The following is a 17917-nucleotide window of genomic DNA, read 5'->3' as shown; positions in this document are numbered from 1 at the left end:
TAGAAAAGCACAATTTATGTTTAATCTATCTAATATTGTGTTGTTCATACTATACAATAGAGATGGGAGAAAAGATTTGATCATTCTGAGCACAGATGTGCGATGGCACTGCATGTGCTTTAGAAACGTATTCTGTTTGCTTCCAATTGCTTCCAGATGCGCGCTTTGTGAAGAGTGCTCGGTCATGCGGCTGTATGCGACTGTTTAAGTGGTTAAATGTACTTGCATCTCAAAATGCTTTTATGCTGCGAAATTAATGTAAACAGTCAGTTATATCTTAAAGGTGATAAAGAGGATCTTTTCGTCGACTGAGAAACCAAAGACTGTTACTGAGTTTTTGAAATGAGCGCATGCGTAAGAACAACCCCCTCTCCTTTCGAGAGAACGCCTCCCAAAACTCGTGCACGAGTATTGGAACACAAGTGTTTACCACCGGCATTCGCTGTGTCGTGTTAGTGGATTCATTATGTCGGACTCACCGCAGGTAACTCGCAATCTGCAGTTGTTACTCCTGTCTCCTGACAAAAACATTGCATGCGGCGCCTGTGGAGTGTGGAAAGTTACTGGAGCGCGCAGTAGTGCACGTCTCGCACAAGGAACGTCATGGCAGTGATTGACAAGCCAGAGGGCCAATCGTTTACGTGATGATCGCGTAAACGATTGGCTGATGTTTTTAAGGCCCTACCTCGTGCACAGATGATGTATATTAATATTATTCCTTTCAGTGCACCTAATAAATAGTCTTTTATCAGTTAGTAAAGACAGTTTCAAGTAATATTGCAAAAATGTATAAAACAAAACATCCTCTTTAGCACCTTTAAGGGATCAAACAATTTATTAGGCAGTATCTAATAAATAAGTAATAGTGTCTATTTAATAGGTACTAGTATCTAATGAATGAGTACCAGTATCTAAAAATAAGAACTAGTATCTAATAAATAAGTAATAGTATCTTTTAAAAAGGTATCTGAATAAGCATTAGTACCTAAAGAATAAGTACTTGAAGCTAATGAATAAGTGATAATACTTAATGGAATAGATACTAGTATCTAAAAAATAAGTACTAGTAGCATGAGAATAGATACTAGTACGTTTTAAAGATTAAATGTTAAAACGGCTTGCCATATATTGCCATTGTCTGTCCTCTTACGAAAACAGATAGTCCAGTCTGTGGTCTATTCAACCTGCGTCATTCAGGCTTTTTTGGGAAAAAAAAGGTAACGTCGCAAAACTAAACTTGTTCTGCTGGAAAGACTCGTAACGCAAACTATGATGTTTTCAATTAAGTGTAGTATAAAATATCTGAAAATTCGCATTGACTTTATATTATTGATTGTGTGTGTTTCTATTCTTGCAGAGGATGAACTGAGATGGACATATTTAACTGTATGTCAAGCTAGGCATTTTTTTAATCACTTTGTCTCGTGGTCTTGGGTTTAACATGATTTCATCAGTGAACTATAGAACTTAAGTTAATCTTTTAATCTAAAGTTTTATTTGTATTCTGTTAAAGTGACAGTACTTTTAAGGAAAAATTTATGTCAGATCTTTCTCTGTTCTTCATCTATGCACAAACACAAAGATTGTATTATAGTACTGATAAATCAGACTAAAAGCAACAACATTAATACAGAGTTAAAGGGTGCCTGAAATATTTCTCTTGTCATCTAGTGTTTCGCACTATCAAGGACACTGTCAGATCTCACTCTGGACCAAATGTGAGCGCTGCAGCTCAGAGTGGAAGCCATATTACAGCCCCTGCACTCACTAACAATACAATAACAGGCAATGTCCACATCATACATAATGCACCCGGTAAGTGAAATGTGTGGTACATTAATAGATGCTGATAATATTGACTATGATCATTTTTCTTAGTATGTTCATGTACAGGTGCTGGTCATATAATTAGAATATTGTGAAAAAATTCATTTTTTTATTGAAAATTATTTTTAAAAATGAAACTTTCATATATTCTAGATTCCCTACATGTAAAGTAAAACATTTCAAAAGTTTTTTTATTTTTTTTTATTTTGATGATTAGAGCGTACAGCTCATGAAAGTCCAAAATCCAGTATCTCAAAATATTAGAATATTTCCTAAGATCAATCAAAAAATGGATTTTCAAAACAGAAAAGTTCAAGTTCTTTAAATTATGTTCATTTGTACACTCAATACTTGGTCGGCAGCACATATTACAGCAAATGACTTGCTCCTAGCACAAATTACAGCATCAGTGAAGTGTGGCATGGAAGTGATCAGCCTGTGGCACTGCTGAGGCACTATTGAGCCTTCAGATCATCTGTATATTGTTGGATCGACTGTTTCTCATCTTTCTCTTGAAAATATCCCATAGATTCAGGAGTCAGGTATGTTGGCTGGCCAATAAAACACAGTAATATCATGGTCAGCAAACCACTTGGAAGTGGTTTTTGCACTGTGGGCAGGTGCTAAAGTCCTGCTGGAAAAGGAAATCAGCATCTCCATAAAGCTTGTCAGCAGATGGAAGCATAAAGTGCTCCAAAATCTCCTGGAAGATGGCTGCATTGACTTTGCACTTGATAAAACACAATGGACCAACACCAGCAGATGTCACAGCCCCCCCCAAATCATTACTAACTTCAGAAACTTCACACTAGACTTCAAGCAGCTTGGATTCTGTGTCTCTCCAGTCTTCCTTCAGACTCTGGGACCATGATTTCAACATGAAATGCAAAATTTACTTTTATCTGAAAAGAGGACTTTTGACCACTGTTCACTGTTCACTGTCCAGTTCTTTTTCTCCTTAGCCCAGGTAAGATGCTTCTGACGTTGTTTCTGTTTCAGAAGTGGCTTGGTAGTCCTTTTCCTGAAGATGTCTGAGTGTGGTGACTCTTGATGCGCTGACTCCGGCTTCATTTGACTCATTGTGAAGCTCTCCCAAGTGTCTGAATTGGCTTTACTTGACAGTATTCTCAAGCTTGTGGTCATCCCTGTTGCTTGTGCACCTTTGCCTACCCAATTTCTTCCTTCCAGTCAACTTTGCATTTAATATGCTTTGATACATCACTCTGTAAACAGCCACATTCAGTAATGACCATCTGTGACTTACTCTCTTTGTGGAGGGTGTCAATGATTGTCTCCTGGACCATTGCCAAGTCAGCAGTCTTCCCCATTAGTGTGGTTTCAAAGAACAAGAGATACCCGGAATTTATACTGTAGGGATGGTCATTTAATGAAACTCAAATGTAAATATTCTAATATTTTGAGATACTGAATTTTTCATTAGCTGTACGCTAAATTAAAAAAAAAAAAAACTTTTGAAATGTTTTACTTTACATGTAGGGAATCTAGTATAAATGAAAGTTTCATTTTTTTAAATAATTTACAATAAAAAAATGAACTTTTTCACAATATTCTAATTATATGACCAGCACCTGTAAGTAATCACAGGTCATATCCTAAAATGTATTCATTGTTCTATTAGAAAAAGGACCTACAAGATACTTGCTAATAAAATTATATTAATTCTGTTGACAATTTATAATTTATCGACAATTAAAGATGGTTTATCTAATTTTCTGCAGATTATCACCCACCCTCTGAGGAAACACAAACCTCGGGTAATAGATAAATCTTGCTCTGAAATGTCTTACTCTATAAGAATCAGAATATTTTAAATATTTTAAATGTTTTAAAATGCACTGTTTAACACTGCTTATTTTATATGTGCAGCAACAAGCTCAGTGATTTTAAAATATAAGAAGCTGATCTGCAGTGAGTATCAGTATGTGACTGAGTATAACTCTCTGCCTGGTGAACATGCGCTGCTGTCTGAGCGCTTCACACAACCACTGATCCTTCAGAGACATAGAGATCAAAAAGAGAGAGAAGAAGAGATCCGCTCCAGGGGAGAAAGATTCCAGCAGGTCCTCAGATCCAGAAGCAGTGAAGACTCTGTCAATTTGAACTCTCTGTTCGACCCAGATGGCCATGGGATCAGTCCCAGAGCTGTTATACTGCAGGGAAATTCTGGGAATGGGAAATCTTTCACTGTTCAGAAGATCATGATGGACTGGGCATCTGGTGACCTCTACAAAGAGCGGTTTGATATTGTGTTCCACTTGAAGTGCAAAGAAATAAACTTCATTCCTGGCAAAAACAGTTTGGCGGAGATCTTGAGTTACAGCTGCAGTTTAACATCAGATCAGATCTCACAGATGTTACAGCATTCACCAGAGAAGGTGCTTTTCATCATTGATGGATTTGATGAGCTGAGACTCACAGAGGGCATTTATTACATGTCACCAAACACTAATCTGCTTCAGAAAGCCTCACCTGTGGCCATTCTTTGTGACCTTCTGAGGGGTCGAATCCTGCGAGAGTCCTTCCTGCTGGTCACCTCCAGATCTACAGCTACAGACACACTGAGTGAACTGCTCAAAAGACCTCAGCGTTTCTCTGAGATAATTGGTTTCTCTGAGAAGGGGGTGGAGGAGTACTTCCAGAAGTTTTTTCAGAATGAGGAGTTTTCCAGGAAGGCTTATACATTTGTGAAGACAAATGAAACTCTCATCACTGCCTGCTCCATCCCTGTTGTCTGCTGGATCATCTGCACAACTATCCAGGAACGATTCAAAACTTGTGCAAATGTAACAAATGGACTGGAAACCACCACCTCCATCTACGTTGACTTTGTGTGCACTCTGCTGGAGCATCACTGCCAGGGTCAGTCTGTCCCAACCCTGATGAGGAGTCTGGGTCAGCTGGCAGAGAGAGGGATTCTGGAACAGCAAGTCCTGTTTGATGAGAAAAGAGTGAATAAAATGGTTTCAAACCCTTCTGACTGTCCATTCTTGTGTAAAATCCTTTTTAAGAGAAGAATCCACCAGGAGACAATGTTCAGTTTCATGCATCTCAGCTTTCAGGAGTTCTTCACTGCTCTGTACTATGTCCTTCTGGATAAAGAAGAGTCCAAGAGGAAACTTACAGAACTACTTGTCATTAAAGAAAGACCAATAATTTTTTCTCTACGTTTACCAGCTGTGGTAGAATTTGCATATGGTCTGTTGAATAAGGATGTGAGATGCACACTAAAAAAACATGGTCTGTTTGTTTGTCCAAAAACACAGGCTTATCTGAAAGAATGGACTTTGAAAATGCTTGCATATTACACGGAAAGACATGTTATGTTAAAGGTGCAGATTGCGGTAGGTTTTATGTGCGTGTATATTTTCGCTGAGAAAAGAAAGAAAAAAAAAATGACTGAGAACACTGCATAGCCCATACACCAGGACATTTGACTGCACACAGGAAATACATTAGCACAAGGGTTTAAATAAATAAAAAGTATAAAACGTTTTATATAATGTACATCCATGAGATTTCCATGCTCCACTTTTAAGTTACGTGTCACCTAGCCACAACCTACAGATCCCAGCATAAACTGTGATACATTATAATATTCGTTATTAAAGTATCAACATCATTCAGAAACAAAAGCAAGTATGCGTGCATGATTGGCATGGCAGAATGCGCGCAACATGCGCTTCCTTTATAATCACTAAAAAGATGAAAGTTTGTCTCAATTTCACAATGCTTCAGTGACTGCACACTGAATCTTAAATAATGTCTACACTTTGTTTTAAACAGATGATTTGAACAAAAACTCCTGCGTTTTCAGAAATCAACAGATTTTTCTGTGACATTGCTCAATGCTGCGAAAACACATAATTAGAAACTCTGTCTATGCTTAAGGGGAAAAACTAGGGCTGTGTTCCACTCCAGTTTTAGACATGCACTCGCGAACTTCCCTAAGCACTTCCCCTCGGGGGAATCCCTGCCGCCATTTTGAAGTTTGTTCCACTTGGTGAAGTGGACAAGGGAAGTTTATATGGACAGACCCTCGCTCCGTTGATTTTGACCGAGTGAGCAAGTCTACTTCATATGTACACTTAAGGCAGCGCCAAATACCACAAAGCAACACGATTGTGATGTCACTGCATATCGCACTTAAAGGGATAGGTCACCCAAAAATGAAAATTTGATATTTATCTGCTTACCCCTAGGGCATCCAAGATGTAGGTGACTTTGTTTCTTTAGTAGAATACAAATTATGGTTTTTAACTCCAACTGTTGCGGTCTGTCAGTCGTATAATGCATGGCAATGGGAACTCCATTTATAAGAGTAAAAAAAACATGCACAGACAAACCCAAATTAAACCCTGTGGCTCGTGACGACACATTAATGTCCTAAGACACGAAATGATCGGTTTGGGCGAGAAAGCGAACAGTATTTATATAATTTTTTACTCCTCACACACCGGATGCTCAAGGCAGTTGGACATAGTGGTGTATTAGAGGTAAAAAATTATATAAATACTGTTCGCTTTCTCGCACAAACCAATCGTTTTGTGTCTTAGGACATCAAAGTGTCTTGGATGCCCTGGGGGTAAGCAGATAAAAATCAAATTTTAATGTACTATCCCTTTAATGCAGGGGTCTCAAACTCAATTTACCTGGGGGCCGCTGGAGGTAGAGTCTGGGTCAGGCTGGGCCGCATCAAGTATTCCACAAAAAAGGAGCACAACTGATCCAATCATCTCAATCTTTATTATTAACAGTTCTTCAACATTAACGTTTCTTCCAAACATTTTTTTCATAACAAATCAATGCATTTTTAAAAATATTGTGAGACACTGTGAGTATGAGTTCATTTAATAATTTAATTAGAATTGTTTTCACACCTGTCATAGTCAAAGTCATAGTTAAAACATTTATTTTTTAAAGAGCCATTTGTGAGCTAAAAGAGCCGGGTCTTTTCCATAGACTGTAGGTCTTTTCAGCGAGCTGAGTCAAACGAGCCGGCTCACGAAAAAGAGCCGGAATGTCCAAAGGTGCGTTCCATTCGACCGCAAGTGGACTGCGAAGTGGACTTCACAGGGTATTTCGCCATCTTAAGTGAGATTCCATTCCGAAGGGAGCGAACATGTTCAGTTCGAAGGGCACTGTGAACGGGATAGGGAATAAAAGGGAACATCGATACATCATTTAACAGGAAGTAGAGAGGTAAAATCACCCAACAGAGTGCCCCAGGGATGACGCGTTTTTGTAGGCCAACCCGGAAGTTAGCGGCGCGCGGGTTCCCTCGACTGAAAGCCTATTCATTTTTCCCATAGACTTTTGGAAAATCGCAGAAAATAAGCTCTGTGTTTAACAAAGGGTTATGACACTTACACGTTTTGTCTATCAAGATAATCTTTACAAGTTAACACAACATTTATAGATTTTGAAGCCTAAATAAAGTCGTCAGATATAAAAGGCTAACAGTAGGCTATAAACGGACTACAGCACACCATGGTCGCGGATCAACGTCGTCACCACCAAGCGTCCTCAAACTTTATTTAGAAAACAATTTAAAAACATGCTCACTGATTATGATCTGCGCTGTGTATGAATACTTATCCACTTTTTCATGAGAAATGCTGTCCAAATGTCCCGTTTTTAATGATGACGTCTAAAGTCCCCGCCAAAGGAAGCAGTCCCTTTTAGCAATTTGTTAGCAACCGCCGATTTGAAGACGCAGTAAAAGTTTAAAAAATCACAAGTGGGTTATAACTGGTGTGTTTTATGTCATAGATCAAAACGTGAAAGTATTTAGAGGCTTTGTTTAGCAAAAACCCATTCAAAAAACCCATAGACTTTATGGCGTTGGAACCGGAAGTCCTAAAATGCTAACTCGCTTCCGGGTTTTGCCTACAAAAACGCGTCATCCCTGGGGCACTCTACTGTCATCGCGCACCGCGTCACCATTCAGAACTACGATGGAGCAGAGCCGTTGAAAGAGTTTTTAAACGGCTCTCCGATGGAGGAATTTACATATGTGTTTTGAGTATTCATACATTTTGTTATTATTATACGAACGAAAGTATGAATGGTTATAGCGATGAGTGTATTTGCATATTTTATTGTATGAATAGGCATGACAAAGTAAAAGTGTTGAAAAGCAGCTAAGGCTCTGTCATTTTTTATTTTACTTTATTTACCTCAGAAGTGTTTACTATGCGGCTGCGCGTGGAAAAGAAAGCGCCCGAGATGAGACCCAGACGGTGGATTAAGAATACATACAGTTAACCAAAATGAGAATTTATTTTCATATGGCATGAGAGGCTACAGCTTCAAATCTGTTAAGAGTCCATTTTAAATTTGAAAGTAAATTATAATATCTATTTATTTGTTATATCATAATCTGCGCGACACCGTCGTTGACTTTTCGTGATGACGTTTGTAGTGCGTTCCAAATGACTGATTATTGTCAGCGAAGTCCACTTCAACGGATATACCGTGCTCAAGGAGTAGGGAGCAGTGAACACTGTCGAATGGAACGCAGCTCAAGTGCTTCGCGGTTGGCTTGACAACCGTTGACAACAAACGCCGCCGAAAGCTGTCACGAGATCTACGGTAGCCCATAAGTGATAACAAAATAAAGCAAAAGTGCGGCGAGCGCGGCATACGCAACGACTCAGCAAAAAGGTGCGTTTCAGAATAACTCGCGGGCCGCATGCACTAACACTAAACTTTGATGTCAAGTGGGGGGCCACAAAATGAGGCCCGCGGGCCGCGAGTTTGAGACCCCTGCTTTAATAGATAAAACAATTGAACTGTGCACTCAGGTTTATGGCTGCTGTAAATTTTACCTGTCACAAGATGGCACTGTTTTCGACACTCTTGATGCTTTGTAACTTTTCCCGAAACATTCAGAGAAAAGCTTCAAAGATTTAAGAGGCTTCATTTCTCCATCCCTACTCAATAGTTTTAGTAGTGATGGGAAACCGAGGCTTTCTGAAGCGTTTGAGGCTTTCATCAAATTGTGCCGAAAAAAGGTTCATTATTCGAAGCTTTTAACACAGTGCACATTAGCGACATCTGGTGGTCAGACTTGTTTTCTCCACCATATCTAACAAATGGGGAGCAGATTTGAAAAAGCACATGACCAGACAAAGCTTCAGAAGTCCGTGATACACGGAATCACTCTTGTCTTGGATCAATACAGTTCTATCTGATCTAAACTAATCTCATCTAAATTAATTTGTGACAATGAGACCACAACTCCTGTCATGTGTAGCCTATTCAACGGATTCACATATTGATCAATTATATAAAATACACAATGATGTGATCATAATTGATCATTTGGGATGAGCAGTTTAACCCTTATATTCTGTTCAGGGTCTCTGAGACCCCAGCAATAAAACATGATTAAATGCATTTTCCTTTTATGTATCAGGTGAAGCGCCAAATGTTTCAAACCAGCTGTCCCGATTTTCCGATACTGCATGACGTTTGAAGCTTCAAACGTCATCAATCACGTGGTATTGTCATTTCGATACAAGCATCGGCACAGTGTGTGATACAATAGTGCTTTGAAAACTGCGTCGGAGCATCGGAGCCCCGGTATCAACTGTCCCATCACTAAGTTTTAGGCCTTATGCAAATGTTTCAGTCGAATTTAGCTGTTTTAGAGTGTTTACACTGAAATTATATTTTTTGGTCCACCTAGTGGCATTCCCACAAAATCTCAAGTTTTGGAGTTTAAAATTCTATTTTTTGTTTTTAAGTCCCTAAATAATTCAGCTCCCTCATATTTATCTGAACTTTTATCTTTACATAATCCTTCCCAAGCTCTTTGATCTAGTAGTCTTAGATTGCTCGCTGTCCCCAGAGTTAGACTAAAGAGGAGAACGTGCTTTTGCTGTTGCGGGCCCTCTGGAACAGGCCAGATAATATTAGATCTGCTCCGACATTACAAATTTTTAAATCTTTGTTTAAAACTCATTATTTTTCCTTTTATCTCATTATATTGCTTTTAATGTCCCTTGATGATTTATTTTTGTATTTTGACTTATGTTGGTGTTTTGATTTTCTTTTGATATTTTGTTGGTCAAATTGTTTCAATTTTATATGAATTGTCTTATTTGATACATTTTATTTGTGATATTATTTGTTTTTGCTTGCATTTATTTTATCTGATGTAAAGCACAATGGTCAGCTGCTGCTGTTTTAATGGTGTTATGTAAATAAACTAAATTTGAAACTTAAACTTGAAACTTGTTAACCCATTTTGAGCCCGTTTGAGCCCGAGTCTATAATGTCATTGTTCATATGTGGAAAAAACTAAACTAAACTAGCCAATCAGATTTCTTTTCACCCATATCCCCCATGCCCACACCTTTATTTATTCTCTTTCTTTCTTAATATATCATGAGTGTGCACAGACAGATTTTAATAATCAATTTAAAAATTATGTAAAAAATAAAATGGCCTCTCATGGTACGCACAGTGTGTACAGCCGTACAGCTGCAGGCGCCACTGGCTCCAAACGGACAAACCGCTCTACAGAGCGTGTTTGCTTGGCTGCCTACTCTCTGCTGTCTCAGATGATGACATCTTTGTTCAGTGTTGGTCACCGTAGCTTCTCTATATTGCAATTCGCAACCTCACCGCTAGATGCCGCTAAAATTTGCACAATGCCCCTTTAAAGCAGCCAGGTCACAAATTATTTTAAGTTGAATCAGCTTGTTTTTCCAATGTATTTTTATAATTGGAAAAAAAGAAAATGGTAAGTTACTGAAACTAATTTGAGCAAATTAATTAAAGTGTATAATTCCAAAACGCTGAACCTGGAAAATTATTGTAAATGCAGCATCACTTAAAGGTGCATTATTTAAGATTCCTGTCCGCTAGAGGCTTATACAAAACAAAGGCGTAGCTTGATGATGGCAAGTTCAAGTCTTGGGACATGTGGTCTTCACCTCAATGGACGGTGCAAAAGAATTGGGATAGGACTTGGGAAGAAATCATGTTCATTGAGTCGATTATTAACGTTACTGTAGTATGAAGCAGATCAGGACCGAGTGTTGTGGGAGCTGAATGAGGCCGCTGGAGCGTTTATGCAACACACACCTCACGTCATCTCATGTCAGAGCCCAACCCTCATATGCGTCACACAAGAATTACAGATGGAATCTGAGCAAACAAATTCTGCATTCTCAAGTTTATTTTGTATGAAAGATTTGACCCAGGCAGACTCTAAATATTCATTGTAACACATTGAAAAACTAATCCTAACCCTATACCCTTACTGAGCTTTGGCAGACAGAAAAGCACAGTACCTTCCTGCAGTGCACGTTAGAGCTATTGACCAGTGTAGGCGGAAATATCACACAAGGTAGAATTTGTGATCAGATATATTGGCTCAACTGCATCGGGAGAAGGGCAAGCTATGAAATAAACTCAGCTGTGATCGGAGGAAGTGAAAGTGACAACGAATACGACAAATCTGTAACAGATCCTGCCTACATGAATGATACATAATTAATACAACATGTACAGATAGAGTACAACTTTCTCTGTAGTCATGTTAAAATATATATAGTACAGATACAAATATATTGATTTCAGGCCCTGTAGAGTCTTTCACTCCCAGTCTGACAAAGAACAGGGCCTCCTGAATTCCTGTCCAATCTCATGGATCCATTTGTTAGCCACTGAAAAAAAACAGCAAGAAAATTAAGCGGTATATAATAATGTCTAATGAATCTGAAATTAAATTATGATATATATTAATATACAATTATGTTTTAGATTTATATACCCAATTTGTTTAAAAACCTACCCCATTTGTTGCCCACTAACACAGGGCATCCAGCATGCTCCGTATTCCAATTCACTTCACCATTTCTGAGGAGATTGTACCAAAACACGGCTGAACCCTGCAAGAGCAGAGAGAGGATGCTAAAATGATTCTACTTACTTAAATACAATTAATACTTAAATTATCCTTGTACAGATCACGGAATTGAGGGTTTACCTTTTTCGGCTGCACTGCAACACCAAATTTTGGGAATACAGTGGCGCCCCCTATCTCCACATCATTCATCTACAGGAACAAAACATTTATACAGATTGTTCCACACAGGTAATATTAATAGCTATAATAGAAATACCATTTAATGCAATTAAGGTTAATTGTTTTTCTGACAGTCGCACTTACACTGTCAACTTACATAAATTAGGCATGTAGCAATCCTGTCATTCACGGTCTCCTGTGAGGTCAAACATTCTTCAGTTAGTTTGCAATTATTAGACTGGTCAACATGTAATCAAGCTCTCAATGACACAGAATACAATGGTTACATTTGTACTCTTAAAATTAAGCCTGCAATTGAATTTCCTGCTTTTTCAAGCCATTGGTTCCCCCATATGCATTACTTCAAAATACATTTACATTTTGTTGTACATCATAAATCACAAATCAAACCTCAAATTAACGAATATTTTGAAACAAATGTGTGATTTAAACGTGTGTTGCTGACAAGTTGTACAATAAGGACTACTGGTTGTCCAATAATATCCCAATACATTTTTCCAATGAGACTGGTTGCATACAGAAAATATACACATACAGTATTAACAGTATTATTAATAATCCCATTAAAAATTCCTGAGGGAACCAATGTAAAATTCTGTGTTTACTAAATTGATGTCATGCCTGTACAGTGAACTTACCAATGCATCAATATGCTGTTCAAATGCACCACCAATCCCATAATTCTGAACCTGGAAAATTATTGCATCACTCATGAATCACTATTGAAAAAGAAAAACTGTTAAAACTCCAATGTTTATCTCCATTTAAGAATTCAAGAGTGATAAATCAGGTGAATATAAATGGATTATATTTACTATCAGCTCCCAAAGTTTATACTGTATGCCACTTCTTGGCAAGAGATACTACTTGAAAAACAGAGCAAACCAATGTTCCCTGCAAAGAGATTTCTTTCTTTATCTGCTTGTTTATTTAGTTGTGCAAAGTATGTAAACATATGTTGCTTGTGCATGATCATATGCTTCCTTTCTTACGGTGACGTACAAGCAGTGTTTCAGCCGATTCCATGGAGAGTCCTGTAGCATCTGCAATCTTCTGACTGACACGAGCTTCCTCAGGGCTTTCGCCTAGAAAAACACTGAAAATATAAAGATGATTATTCTTTGCATACAAGTGTGTGACCAAAACGGTTTAATATTATGTCAAATACTGCTAACTCTTTTTGTCTTAAAAAAAAATACATTTACCAAACATCATGTAAGACTATGAGAGAATTTACATTTTTGGGTGAACTACGCCATTATAATGAGGTGATTTTAATAAATATTTATTAAACCTTTGAGAAACACGCAGTTTTGAGAGTTTGTTGTTTCCAGACACATAAATCTCGGACCTAGAAAGCTGTTGTCAACAAATAATAGGAATTAAATGTCAAATACAAATTTATGTATATGGCTTAAAGTATGTGAACAGCCAAACACCACACCCATGTTTGCTTTCTGAGCATGTACTTTCAAAATCATTGGCTCTGGTTTTGGATGATGAGGAGTTAGGGCTCCAATTTATATCAAATGTGTGTAGTGTGATTCAAATCTGGGCTTTCTATTGGTCAGCCACGTTCTTCCACACAGAACTCAATAAATCATTTCTATATGCATCCACATGAAGCAAACAATTCTCTACAACCAAGGATTAAGCTTCAATTTGTAAATCTTAATTTTAAATGTACAAAATTTGACTTTCAATCAAGGCTGGTCAGAAGTGATAAGATTGATTTTATTCTACTCAAAGGCATAGTTTTAGATTCCTCTTAAGGTTTACACATCAGCTGGAGAGTAGAAAGTACTTTATAAAGCAATGAAGATAAAAATAGCTGGCTCTATTTTAGGAGAAGGGTCCATGGCAATGGCAATATTATATTTTCATAATATTTTTGAAAAGGTTCGAAACCCAATCTTGAATGTTATTATATCATCACATTAAGACTTGACTTCAGGGGCCAAGCAAACCTGTTAATTTGAAAAGGATGTCCACATACTTTTGCCCATTGAATAAAAAAAACAAAAACAAAAAAAACATGTCTATAGAAAGTCATGGAAAACATGGAAACCCAACGTGTGAGTTTGTGTGTGTTTTATATATTCACTTGAGGTCTGGAGATATTCTTCAGGAATTCTATCTCTCTGTCTGATATAATGTCATGGTATCTGATGATTTGAGGCTCGTCCCACTCCACTTCCTCTTTCACTGGTGCGTACATCAGTCTGGGGTTTCCTCCACCTGTGCTGTACCTACAGGACAGCGCCCTCTGCCTCTCAGAGATCTGATTTTATAAAATATAAACTTACAATCAAAATACAAAGTCATGTCAAATAATTATTTAAATTAGTACTTACTCTCTCGTCAACCTCTCCTCTGCACAGTGTCTCATAGTTACTTGACTCTGTGTTCAGTGTGAATATGTCAGGGTTGCTCTGTAAGTGAAGGAGTCTGTTCAGCTGAGCTCTGGCTTCATCATTACTTGGATCTGAGGCAAAGATGTTTATGACTTGAATCACAACAATTTAGCAAAATTGTCTGCCAATCTCAAATAAAAAAATATTAGGCTATTAAATTAAGGACACCATGACCTCACCCAGATTTAGAAGCTCTTGGCTGAAGTAGATTGCCACAGACAGGCTGCCAAAATGATAGACTGAGGAACTAAGGTAACGGAGCAACTCTTCCTCAGTAGTGGTCGCGTATTCTGTTAATCTGTCCAGACTGTACAGAAACCACAGAAAGGCATGCTGGAATTTTTCCTCATCGTAAGCGACCAACCCTACATTGTAGGCTTCATCTGCATTTAGAGACGTTTCTGTGAAATGAAATCATCAGTCAGATTTGGAAAAAGTGAAACTCTCTCAGTGAAACAGCATTGGCAAAAAACAGCAGGAAAGTTTACCCTTTGTGATGTCTTCTGGGTGGAGTTTGTAGATCTCTTGCAGTCTGATCAGTCCTGAAGCTGCACCATCCAAGTCCTCCAGCTGTGGGATCTCTAGGAGTTTTGTGTCCGACTCATTCTGATACTTTTTACACTGATAAAGATCCGGCTGATTTACAATATATATCAAATCATTTCTCATTTGTCTGAGGAGTCTGTAAGCGGCCACAGGGTTTCTCATGGCTTCCTCAGGGTTCTCAGTGTCAGAGTATGAAAACAGAAGATTTGGAAGAACACTGGATTGAAGACAAGGGTACATCAAAACTTGTAATATTAGAAAATGTATTAACATAACCCTTTATCTTAAATCATATTTAAGATTGTTAAACATCCATTCCAAAATTGAATGCTTTTTAATAATAAAAACACATTAATCTTGTAGTTTAATGGTATAGAGAATAATGAATGATTTTCACCTCTTTATTGTCTCTACATTCTCAGCATCATTGCACTGACTGAAGACCTTCAGAAGCTCTTTCGTCTTCCCATATAGCTGTGCAATTTGATCTATAAAACAATCTGCACTTAATTGTCAAAAGGCTTTTGATTTATGTATTAATTCATTTTCACATCAAAGTTATAATGAAAAAGTTTATTAGCTAAGAAACCAAAGATAGAGTTAATGTTTAGTAATGGAATTAAAAAGTGAAATAAAATAGAATAACTGTATGGTTACTATATTGTTCATTTTTGGTCAAAAGTCTCATAGATGAAAACATACAATCAACTAGTCATTACAACAGTGTAACAAGCACTTGGAGAAATATGGTAAAAACACTAAAATATTAAGTTATTACGAATAAAAACAATATTATAACGAATTGATATTAAATTGAAATAACCTGTTGATGAGAAGAATTCATGTCCAGCATAGGCAATCCAAAAACACAACATAAACACTGTCAGTTCCTTTATGGCCATTACCAGAACTTCAGTATCTCAAAACGCAAACTTGTGTATGTGTATCTTGCAGTGAAATTGAGCTTAAATACCAAGTTCTGTCATGAAAAGATGGCGAAGGCTGATAGATCCTTAACGCAATTTGGAAGGTTGCCAGGTTTGGACAACAAAACACGCCCATTTGCTACTCAAAATTGCTAGCCCAATCACGTTTCATGGGGGTCACCCGGTAAAAATCGCGTTCCTGTGGGTAAAATCCGCGGTTTTGGCGGGGTTCCCCTGGTAAAATTCGCATTCCAGGGGCTAAATATCATGTTATTTGGGTTTGCTTCAAACCGCGGCAACAGTGTTAGAGTAGCCCAATTTGGCAACACTATCATATCGTTATCTACATAGCGCAGCTGATTGGTTGCTGTTACATCAGCTGCCAATGAGCCGCGGCTCAAAATTCAAAAAATACTGGTAGTGTTTGCTTAGCAGTCTACACTGCAGCCAGTTTCAGAAAGCATCTGAAATCAACGTCTAAGATAAGTGAACACTCTTTTATTTTTTGCTACAATTTCCAAATGAGCAATCATAAGTTTAAATTAAGCATCATGTTTAGCAGTGAGTTTTTATTTTATTTTATTTTAATTATCAGCAAATTAAAAACAAGAGCGCAAAGTCTTAGCAATGTAACAACAAACACAATGCAGCAAACCAACATAATATATACAAGAAAAGCCACTACAACGTAAACTGACTGAGAGTTATAATACACAGGGCAAATGAGGGAGAAAACAGGAAACAGGTGTGGCTAATCAATTAACAAATGAGCCACTATAGAAACAAATAGGCTAATTGTGTAACCAATCTAGTTCAAATTACTCACTGTTCGGTTTTTATCACGGTTTTAAGGTAACGGTTTCAGTACGGTTAGGTATGTGATATGTTCAGGTAATAAAGGACAAGTCAAATAAAAATAAAGAACATGAGAATAATGAAACTACAAGCAACAGCACAAATAAATACAACAGAGCAAAGATACAAAAAATAAACAGTGCTTTTGGATTATTTTGATATATAATAGTAGTTTTCAGGTACAGAAATTGAATAAAGTTAATCAAATGCAAAATAACATTGAATATAATCTTAACTGAAATTAAATAAAGATGAATCAATAGTAAAGTTACAAAAGCTATTCAGAGCAGTGAGTGATGTCCTTGTTTTTGTTGTTTTATTAACATTAAAAACACAGCATGAATATTAGGCTGCTGTCACTTTAAAGGTGCTAAAGAGGATCTTTTCGTCGACTGAGAAACCAAAGACTGTTACTGAGTTTTTGAAATGAGCGCATGCGTAAGAACAACCCCCCTCCTTCGAAGGAACGCCTCCCAGAACTCGTAAACACTCGTATTGGAACACGAGTGTTTACCACCGGCATTCGCTGTGTCGTGTTAGTGGATTCATTATGTCGGACTCACCGCAGGTAACTCATAATCTGCAGTTGTTACTCCTGTCTCCTGACAAAAACATTGCATGCGGCGCCTGTGGAGTGTGGAAAGTTACTGTAGCGCACAGCCGCGCTCGTCTCTCACAAGGAACGTCATGGCAGTGATTGACAAGCCAGAGGGCCAATCCGCGCATGTCTCTCACAAGGAACGTCACGGCAGAGATTGACAAGCCAGAGGGCTAATCGCGTAAACGATTGGCTGATGTTTTTAAGGCCCTACCTCGTGCACAGATGTTAGTAAAACAGTTTCAAGTAATATTGCAAAAACGTATAAAACAAAACATCCTCTTTAGCACCTTTAAGACACAGTTCACAGATCCAGTACACTGATACTGTACACATGCACTGTCTTTCTCGACTGTTTAAATTGACATAACCTACTAGTGCTGTCAAAAATATTGATATTTCAATATGTATCCATACTGAAATATCTGAAATGATTCCAATACTCCTTTCTGCAGTATCGATACACCATTACCAGCTGTGCTTTCTTACTCTCCTTTCCAACAACGAGTTGACACGCACCCGCCTCCTCTCATTCAGTCTTCTCATTCACTCTGGTTAAATAGTGTTGGTGTGATTGGGTCTGAATTTTGGTGAGGGATTGTGCATAATTCTACTTATTCCCACAGATTTCGCACTCACTCCCGAAGCGCACACACATAATAAAGCCGCC

General features: G+C 37.9%; 2 protein-coding genes across 5 annotated transcripts; one reads left to right on the top strand and one right to left on the bottom strand.

The window, feature by feature from the left end:
- Positions 1-1139: 1139 nt before the first annotated feature.
- LOC125251191 (NACHT, LRR and PYD domains-containing protein 1 homolog) lies at positions 1140-6113 on the top strand. 2 transcript variants are annotated; one of them, XM_048164158.1, is made up of 5 exons: positions 1140-1217; positions 1358-1386; positions 1672-1815; positions 3567-3602; positions 3715-6113. In XM_048164158.1, the coding sequence occupies exons 2-5, from the start codon at positions 1371-1373 to the stop codon at positions 5259-5261; spliced, it is 1743 nt and encodes a 580-aa protein (XP_048020115.1). In that variant the 5' UTR covers positions 1140-1217; positions 1358-1370; the 3' UTR covers positions 5262-6113. The 2 variants fall into 2 exon arrangements, with proteins under 2 accessions (XP_048020115.1, XP_048020114.1); XM_048164157.1 differs by lacking the exon at positions 1140-1217 and having other exon boundaries at positions 1226-1386.
- Positions 6114-11017: 4904 nt separating this feature from the next.
- LOC125251196 (prolyl 4-hydroxylase subunit alpha-1-like) lies at positions 11018-16758 on the bottom strand. Of its 3 annotated transcripts, none has more exons than XM_048164169.1 (13): positions 15842-16758; positions 15266-15356; positions 14811-15085; positions 14502-14723; positions 14263-14393; positions 14013-14189; positions 13203-13267; positions 12911-13004; positions 12547-12597; positions 12045-12083; positions 11849-11917; positions 11654-11750; positions 11018-11525 (listed from the first exon to the last, which is right to left on the bottom strand). In XM_048164169.1, exons 1-13 carry the CDS (start codon positions 15852-15854, stop codon positions 11455-11457), a joined length of 1395 nt encoding a protein of 464 aa, XP_048020126.1. In that variant the 5' UTR covers positions 15855-16758; the 3' UTR covers positions 11018-11454. The 3 variants fall into 3 exon arrangements, with proteins under 3 accessions (XP_048020126.1, XP_048020124.1, XP_048020125.1); XM_048164167.1 differs by having other exon boundaries at positions 15692-15854; XM_048164168.1 differs by lacking the exons at positions 12045-12083; positions 15842-16758 and adding an exon at positions 15692-15835.
- Between the last annotated feature and the right edge of the window lie 1159 nt (positions 16759-17917).

This window comes from Megalobrama amblycephala, linkage group LG17 (assembly GCF_018812025.1).
Source record: "Megalobrama amblycephala isolate DHTTF-2021 linkage group LG17, ASM1881202v1, whole genome shotgun sequence".
Lineage (NCBI taxonomy): Eukaryota > Metazoa > Chordata > Actinopteri > Cypriniformes > Xenocyprididae > Megalobrama > Megalobrama amblycephala.
This window is presented reverse-complemented; position numbering and strand designations above follow the sequence as displayed.

Coding starts and splice junctions, on each gene's coding strand:
- LOC125251191 (XM_048164158.1), top strand. Junction 1,816..3,566: donor CATCATACATAATGCACCCG/GTAAGTGAAATG, acceptor AATTTTCTGCAG/ATTATCACCCACCCTCTGAG. Junction 3,603..3,714: donor TGAGGAAACACAAACCTCGG/GTAATAGATAAA, acceptor TTATATGTGCAG/CAACAAGCTCAGTGATTTTA.
- LOC125251196 (XM_048164167.1), bottom strand. CDS start 15,770: ATGGCCATAAAGGAACTGACAGTGTTTATGTTGTGTTTTTGGATTGCC. Junction 13,005..13,202: donor AAACTGCGTGTTTCTCAAAG/GTTTAATAAATA, acceptor TTATATTTTCAG/TGTTTTTCTAGGCGAAAGCC. Junction 12,084..12,546: donor AACAGCATATTGATGCATTG/GTAAGTTCACTG, acceptor TTGACCTCACAG/GAGACCGTGAATGACAGGAT.